Source organism: Rhinolophus hipposideros (assembly GCF_964194185.1).
Source record: "Rhinolophus hipposideros genome assembly, chromosome: X".
Taxonomy (NCBI): Eukaryota; Metazoa; Chordata; class Mammalia; order Chiroptera; family Rhinolophidae; genus Rhinolophus; species Rhinolophus hipposideros.
Window position 1 is genome coordinate 104,575,169 of NC_138046.1, and position 9,068 is coordinate 104,584,236.

At 47.7% G+C, this 9,068-nt stretch overlaps 1 protein-coding gene across 1 annotated transcript; it reads right to left on the bottom strand.

Annotated features, from left to right (window-relative positions):
• Positions 1-1,405: 1,405 nt before the first annotated feature.
• Positions 1,406-2,425, bottom strand: LOC308495128 (melanoma-associated antigen B4-like; the record flags this gene model as incomplete). The annotated part of the gene is made up of 1 exon (XM_081043057.1): positions 1,406-2,425. One exon carries the CDS (start codon positions 2,423-2,425, stop codon positions 1,406-1,408), a length of 1,020 nt encoding a protein of 339 aa, XP_080899183.1.
• Between the last annotated feature and the right edge of the window lie 6,643 nt (positions 2,426-9,068).

The window sequence follows — 9,068 nt, forward strand, 5'->3', positions numbered from 1 at the left end:
TCTAATGTAATTTCTGTTCTGGCACAGTTACTTTCCACAAATTAGAGATTGTCCCGGATGATTTTCAGAGCTCCTGACCTTTTCAGGTTATCTAACATTGCAAATGTAGGCGATCATAATGTCACAGAATATTGGCTCTCTGTTCATACCTCTCAATCATTGTGGCATTCTTACTGTCCTGAATGTGTTTTCAATCTAGTAGTTAGGACACAAGGCCATTCTTTTCACCACTCGATGTTTTGAGGTAATGAGAGGAAACCTGAAATAAGAGGCACAGGTTGTGTGTCAGGGTGTGAGGAGAACAGTGTGGGCTCACCGTGGGTCAGACTAGCTGTCTACTTCCAGGCTTGCCATTTCCTAGAGCCCCTTGAATGCTTGCACATTACCAGACTCTAACTCTATGAGATTCAGGCTCTCCACTTTACAGAGAGTCTGATAAACCCTGTCTTGTAGGACTGCTGGAATACGTGTAATGCACGGAAAGCATGGCACCATGCCTGTCTTCTATGGAGACATTAGGGAATGGCAGTTATTACTGATTATCTTGACCTCACGTTACCATCCATCCAGCTGGAATTTTTTTTTTTTAATATCTAAGAGAAGTCAGAAAATATGCAGTGATTTAGAAAAATGGAAAACCACTTAAGTGGCCAAAATTCTGTTTATCGATGAAAACTAAGTAATATGTTGTGTGCAACCCCCCTTACTGCCCTTTTGCCTTTTGCCTCATGAAGTAGTGTATCTCACCCTGTTTTCTAACGATAGGTTCTCTAGAATCTTTAATTACATGGGCACGCGCTGGGTCTGCTTTGACTAAACATCCCCAGTGCAAGCATGAAGTCTTCCAAAGCGATGATGCTCAATTAACGATTGTGTGAAATAAAAGGCACGACCAACGAGAGGTAAATTCACTGTGATTTATATTGTCAAACATGCTTGGAAAACATAAGCAAATCCAGGTACATATCTTTTAAACTTACATAAGGACTAAATGAGTAAGGCTAACCAAGGACTGACCAACTTTTACTTGATGTATCTCTGTATGTCTTTTTATCTTCTTTTCCCTACTATTTTGGTGTAGAATTCTTCACATTTCCAAGGACACTCCTAGCCAAAAGACATCTTATCTCGTTTTGGATCACAAAGTAATTTAAGGAATTTCAAATTGTATTTCAAAACACCAAAGTCTGACTCCTAAACCTGACAAACAGCAATGAACTTATGATCCACGTCATTTCACAAACTTACATTCTGAATCTAAATGAACTCTTTGTTGAAAAGACCACCACACAAAAATGCAAAAACTAGGTTAGACAACAAGATATTTGTGCATATTAGGAACACTGCTTAACAGGCCTCACAAACCAGACGGTGAAGTATCCACCTCAGACCTCACTCAGGGTGTTTAGCGGCTGGATGTGGCCCTGGGGACCCCACTGGACTTGGAGGTAGTGCCAGCCATGGTGGCAGCAGTGGCCCGGGCTCTCTGTTCCTCATCTCTCAAAGCCTCTTCATAATGACAAGGAAAGGCATTGGGGGTGGTACCATTGATCTTGGACAAAAACTCCAGCACTTTCATCTTGGTGGTCTCAGCATGGGCTCTGGAACCCCAGAGGAATTCAAAGGACGGAGGATCACTGTTGGGCACCTGCCGGCACTCCAGGTACTTTTCCTTCACCAAATCTTCGATGAGCTTCCTGGGCTCCCCGAAGATGATGTGCCTCTTTCCGTCATAGATTCCCCACATATTCAGGATTTCCCAGATGTCCTCCTCAGAGGCGCAGTTGTCTCGAAAAAAGATCACACTCAGGAGAGGCATCAGAATCCCTCTTGGAGGAAATTGCCAGGCCCTGCTCAGACTCCCTCTGCCGAGATCATCTGTGTTGCAGACCAGGGTATAGGAGTTACTGTTGGGCTTGACTTCCTTCATTTCTAAGCCAAAGATCAGATCCAAGCTCACAGAGGCTTTCCCGAGGATCTCAGGGAATTGCTCCCTGTACCGTTTGTGGACAATCTTCAGCATGTCTGCCTTTCTCATGGGCTCATTCATTTTATACTTATACAGCAGGAATTGCACCAAAATGCTCGCTTTCCTATCTAGAAGATTTTGGACAGAGCTCTCAATTGAAGTAGAGGCCCGGGAGGAATTCTTACTTTTCGGAACACGGCCCCTGCGACGTCCAACAGAACTATTGCAGGAAACACCTGCAGCAGCACTGGTGGTGTCTGGGACATTCGGAGGCGCCGTGACCGTGCCACCCACAGCGGAGGTGGAGGGACCATCCCAACAAGCAAGAGAGGAGGATGAAACGGCCTCTTCTTTCACTGCAGGAGATGCCTGCGCATCCTTAAGACCTTGGGTCTGAGCTCTGCTTTGGCGGCGTTTCTCACGAGCACGGAGCTTACTATTGTGACCACGAGGCATGATGGCTGTGATATGGGAGACAGACAGGAGAGTGGGTCAGTGGACAGGTGATTTCGTACCTGGTGGATGGGGAATGAGATGATATGAGCACGAGCAACAGGTCAATTTCACCGTGGCTGCAGTGAAGGCAGCCTCTGAAAGTTTCCCTGAGGGCACTGATGGAGAACCCACTAGGACTCTGTTCTCCTGATCAGTCTGTCCCGAAAGAATCCATAGAAAAGCCATGACACCCTAAGAGTGAGTCAGTCTTCCCCTGCCTCCTAGCAGCTCCGCCCTGGGTTTACTCAAAAGTCAGCAGGTGCTGGCAGGGGGATCCCTGTGTTCTGCCATGTGGAGTCCTTCTAGTTCCCATTCAAAATTACCATGTCAACTGTGGCCAAAGTCTGGGCACCGGCCCTTCTGGTACTCTGACATTGACACCTCAAAGCTCCCTTAGACCCCGGAGAAGGAACTGAAGGTGGGCCTCAATCACCTTCCTGCAGGGGACACTTAGTGCTGAGAGCGGAGTGGGGTCCTTTCTGACCCCACTTTGGGTTCATTTGGGTCCGCAGCCGTCAGTCAACCTCCTCACACTGGCTCCTTGTAAGGCTTGGCAGCACTCGCCTTTTGCTGACTCTAGCCTACACCTCAGACTCAGGATCCCACCTCCCTTAGTCCCGATAAAACCAGTGAGGGGGATGCTCAACCTGACAGCCGTTCCCCGAGATTTCTTGCGCTGATATCAAAGGGTTAGGATGGATGCATTCATGTCCCCTCTTTTCAGAGTTGGTTGGTCCCTTGCGTCCTCCCTCGGGTTCCTCAATGTGTGTCCTGCTAGAGAATTCCTCATAGGAAGAGGCAGCCTCCCTGAGCCAAAGTGTGAGAGAGTGAAGTTGACCTTATCTGAACAAACGTGGTCCCCGGGGCGTGGAGCTATTGCAAGCAGGTGGAGTCCCGAGGTAGGTGGTCCCACATAGGATCTCAACTCGAGATCTAAATTTGACTCATGATGGGTTCTAAGATTTCTCCCTCTACTGACCGGGGTCCACTCCCCTCTGAGCAATACCCTCCACTCCCTGTGACACTTCTGTGAGGACTGAAGGGCACTCCTGTCAGACATGTATCCTTCAGGCCGGCCAGCCCTGACAATAGGGAGAATCGTTTGTGGCCCCACTGATACGGTGTGCGACATCCCCCCAGTCTTCAACCCGGCAAAACACCAAATTCTGCTGCTGCTGACCTAAGGCTGCCGCCATTGACCTGGTCTCTCACCTCCCTGCATCTCCTGGGAAGAAGTGAGTGCAACTCGTCACGTCAACATGCCTCAGTCTCCCAGGTGTGCAAGCAGAACTGGCGCTTTACGTGGCACCCTCCTATCTCCTATCTGCGTAGGAGGGGTCCCCATCCCCACTCAGTGTCACGGCCCTGAATCCTATCAGGGAGTGGGTTCCTTTGGCTAAACTGGACTCACTCCATTAGACCAAGGCCCTTGCCTCCCTGATACCACCTCCAGAAGAAATGAGGGCCACCTCAACCTGCCAACTCTTCCCGGGACTTTCTCTGCTCAGCTGGGGAGCTGGCACGTATAGCCCTCACCTCCTAAGTTCCCGCCAGAGGGGAAATTAGTTGCTTTTTAAGCCTATAGTGTGCCTGGTAAATCCTAGAGCTGAGCTCAGCGGCGCTGCACTAGGTGTCCCCCTTTCATGTGTAGACGTTTGCTCATAAAACCTCCCGGTCCCCATCTTGACTGCAGTTCAGACTGAAAGTCCTCTCTCTGTAGAAGGGGGGCTCCTCCCGAAGAGGAAGCCCTTCTCCCTCACACATTCCAGGCCGACATCTCGGCGGGCGCCTCTGAGCGCAGTGGGCAGGGGAGGGATGGGGGGGCCCCCTCCTTCGTTATGCGAGTGACGTGGTTTCTTATGTTCCCACTCGGGCCCTCTTCTGGATCATGTTGGGACGGACACGTCCTGCGTGTGTAGAAGGGGGGCTCCTCCCGAAGAGGAAGCCCTTCGCCCTCACACATTCCAGGCCGAATGTAGGCCGACATCTTGGCTGGGGCCTCTGAGCGCCGTCCGCAGGGGAGGCTAATGGGGCCCACCTTACTAATGGGATTCCCGTGGTCTGTTAAATTCCTACTCAGGTCCCTCACCGTGACTCCAGAGCAGTCCCGCGAATCGTCTGTCAGTGGAACCAACGCCACGCGCAGCAGAACAAGGCCCTCGGCTCTGGCTCCGCCTCGGCTCGGGCTCGGGCTCGGGCTTCCGCTGCGCCTCGGGCTCCGAAGCGGAAGTCCACGAGTCACGTCGGCGTGGCTGCCCCGGATGTCCGACGGCTGACAGCCAGGGCGGGGCTCCGTGGGACTCCATTGTTGTGGAGTGGGTCGTCCCTAGTCCTCGCTGAGGGTCCTCATTTGTGTGTCTTCACAGCCTGCGACTCCTGCCTCTGGCGACCTGTGTCCTCCAGGCCCCCAGCAGAGCCCTCGTCCCCTGAGTCCAGTGGGCAAGTCAGGGCGCACTGCTCTGCTGTCTGCTCGGCCTCGCAGGCCTGCCAAGAGGGGTGGGACCCTGCGAGCCTCCGTCTTTTGGGGAGCCATCCTGTCGTGAGCACCCAGGGCCGTCACCTGGACTCCGGTTAAGGCCGAGACTCCACCCTTTGCACAACTGGGGATCCACCCTGTTAGATAGGGGTCCTGGCTCCCGGCGTGCACACAGGTGGAAGCTCTTCTGGGTGTCCCAGGGCGAAAACCAGCACAGGACTCCATTTCATCCTCCCTGCTTTGGAGGACCACAATTGTATTCTGTGTGGGTGCGTCCCTCATTCCTCATTCGGGGTCCTCACCTCCATCAGTGTCAGAGACTGGGACCCCTCCCTGTACTGACCTCGGGTCGTTCTCCTAGGGAACGAGACCCAAGTCCTTGAGAACCCTGAAGGGTAAGTAACGGGGCGCTCAGGCTGAGATCTTCACAAACCAGATCTCCCACTTCTTGGAAGTTTGGTCACTGACTAATACCTTCCGTCCCGGCGGCCGTCCCTTCTAAGTCACCATTATCTTTGTTTACTTTACCACCAGTGAAAATCCAGGTCCTGGCTACACTTCTCCAAATTACACACACCATGAGCCAAATGAGTGCCTTTTTTAATGGAGCCGTCTATGAGTCGCCAACGCAGGGTATACAGTGCCAGTCCAGTGCATTCTGGGCATCCCACTCCAAGGGAGTATCACCCTTATTGCTCAGAAACTCCCAGGTGATGATGAGCATACAACATCTAGTCCGTGTTCTGTGTTCACCTGCACTGGCGCAGGAGGACAAGGCACCTTCCTTCCCTACCTTAGGTGGAGATTTTCTGTGTTTTACGCACAATCGCAAAGTGAGCGTTCCGGACAATGTTTCTTTGCAGGCTGTCTTTCATCTCTGAGGCCCTCCGTCTGAGTGGGGTTCTGGCCCCTGCTCACCACTCGGAGTGTCATCTAGCCCACCCCGCAAGCTCCCTTAAAATCAACTCCCACTGAAGCATTTGCAGTTTTCTCAGACCCCAAACTACCTTGCCTCATGACATTTCCACTTAATTGCTTTCAACTCAAACCTCCTCCCCTCTTCACCCTTCCTTTGTACTTGTTCCTTATGTCCTAGAGAATATCGCAACAATTGTTTCACATGAGAGCAGCTGCCAGAGTCTGAAATTCAATCGGCAGGGCCTATGTACTCCTTTGAGGTTTTCACAGGTTTTTTTCCTTTTTTGGAGTTTTTTGGTTTTTCTTTGAAACCATCCCCAGTACTAGCATGAATCCTTCTAGAGTGCCTAGTTTAAATTAATGGTTGGGAAATAAACAATCCCCTGAGCATGAGGTGAAATTCATTAGGATTTCATTTTTCTTACGTTCCTTTAGTCTGAGCAAACCCAGGTATATCTTCGAATTTTACTAGAAGAAACACTGGAAGGAATTAGGCAAACCAAGAATTGGCCAATTTTTCCTCATATATAGTCCTTCTCTTTTTGGGTTGCATTAATTAAATATTTATAAAGTGCCTGTTGTATCCTAGGCAGTATGCTGAGACTACAACTCCAAAGGAGACAAAACACCTTCCCCTTTTCGTGAAAAAAAGAAAACAAAACACTTTCATTGATGTATGATTGACACACACGGAGCTGCACATTTAACATATACGACTTGGTGTGTTTGGACACAAGTATGCACCCTTGGGCCATCAGGACACTGTGTGCCATAAACATATCTTTCCTTCAAAACTTTCTATTCTCTTATTATTTATTTATGTATGTATATATGTATGTATGTATGTATGTATGTATATGTGTATGTATGTATCTATTTATTAATATCCTCCTTCCTTCATTCACTGCAAAAATTTAAGCATCCAATATCATATTATTGACTATAGGTTCTGTGATACACAGTACCCTTCTAGGACTTATTTGCCTTATGCAGCTGAAACTTGTATCCTATGACCGCTACCTCCCCATTACACCTCCTCCCAGCTCCTGGCAACCACCATTCTATTCTGCTTCTATCTGTTTGAGTATTTTAGATTCGTCATATGAGTGGTATCACATATTTGTTTTTCTGTGTGTGGCTTATTTTCACTTACCATAATGTCTTCTAGGTTCCCCTGCGCTGTTGCAAATGGCAAGATTTTCTTCTTTCTGAGGCTGAACAATACTCCATGTGTGTAATACCATATTTTCTTTATTTGTTTATCCATCAGTGGACAGTGACTTTTTTACCGTTTCCTGGCTGTTGTGAATAATGGTGCACGGAACATGGTCATTGAGGTTTCTCTTCAAGATCCTGACTTCTGTTCATTGGACGGGTATGTAGAAGTGGGATAGGTGAATTGCATGCTCGTTCTATTTTAATTTTTTCGGGAACCTCCATATTGCTTCTCATGGTGGCTGTTGCATTTATAGTCCCACTAAGATGAAAGAGTTATCTTTTCCAAATGGTTGCACTTAATCAGATTACTCTCTACTTGGGGAGAGAGAAAGACAGTTAACTCTGTTCTTTTTGTTGTGATGAGAATGCTTAACGAGAGAACCACTCTCCTAACAGATTTTCAAGTGCACACTACAGTATTGTTAAATATGGCCTCCGTGTTTTACATCACATCTTTGGAACTTACTCATCTTGCGTAACTGAAACTACACCAGTTGAAGAGCAACTCCTAGTTTCCCCCTACCCCCAGGCCCTGGCCACCACCATTCTACTCTGTTTCTATATGTCTGACTGTTCTCCATACCTCATATGAGTGGGATCCTGCAGTATTTTTCACTGTTTGACTGGCTTACTCACTTACAATAATGTCCCCCATGTTCATCCATGTAGTCCCATATGACAGGATCTTTTATTTTTCAGGGTAAAGAATATTCCATTCTATGTATATATCCACCTGTTCTAAAATCCATTTGTGTGTTGATGGATCTGTGGGTTTTTTTGTTTTTTACATAATTGGCTATTGTGAATCATGGTGCAATGAACATAGATGTGTGCAGCTATCTTTTTGAGATATGATTTCGTATACAAACCGAAGTGGGATTGTTGAATCATGTGGTAGTTCCAGTTTAATAATGTTCGGAGGACTTTCCCAACTGTTTTCCTTGATGGGTTTACCAATTTACTTTCCCTCCAACAGTGTAGAACGTTTCTTTCTCTCAACAACCTCACTCACACTTGTTAAGGCTTGTCTTTATGATGGTAGCTATCCTAACAGGTATGAGGAGATATCTGATTGTGGTCCTGATTTCCATATCCTTGATGATTCGTGGTGCCGGTCACGTTTTCATATACCTCTTGTCCATTTGTATGTCATCTTGAGAAAAATATTCAGAGCATTTGCTCACGTTTTAGTGGAGTGAGTTTTTAAATGATTAATTGGCTAATGAAATATATGGGCTCCTTACATAATTTGATAGTAACCCTTTATCAGCTGTATGGTTTGCAGCTTTTTCCTCCCATTGCATAGATTGCTGTGTCATTTTGTTAATTGTTCCTATTGCTGTACAGAGTTATGTAGTTTATCCTCTTACTTTTTCTCTTTTGCACTTCCTGTATTGTTTGTGGTGTCATATATGAAAAGAAAACAAACACATTTCCGAATCAAAGGTGAACCAGTTGTTCGTCTTGTGTTTATTTTCTTGGAATTTTACGGTTTCAGGTTTCATTTTTAAGTGTTTAACCCATGTTTCACTAATTTTTGAGTAGGATGTAAGATAAACCTGCAGTTCAACGCTTTGGCATGTAGGTATTCAATTTTCCCAATACCATATGTTGCATTTACCAATACCATATATTGCTCAGGGACCGAAATCAAGTCCTAAATTTGACGTCAGGGCAGGCCTAATATCCCTCCCTCCGTTGACATGGGACCGCCCCCCTCAGACCAAAACCCTGACTTCCCTGTTACTCCTCTGTGGGAACAAATGTGCCCCTCTGGCTGACATCTCTGCCTTTGTCCTACTGGCGCTAGCAGTGGGGAAGATTCTGTGTGGCCACGGATGATATGGGTCGTGTGTCTCCCCACTCTACTGTCCGCACTCTGACTCCTGGCACAACCTTTATACTGAGGCCCTCAATTCCCTGTGAAACCCTAGAAGGAGGTGAGGTTTGCCTCATCTCGCCTCAACAGCCTCTGGTCTGCCAAGGCTAGCA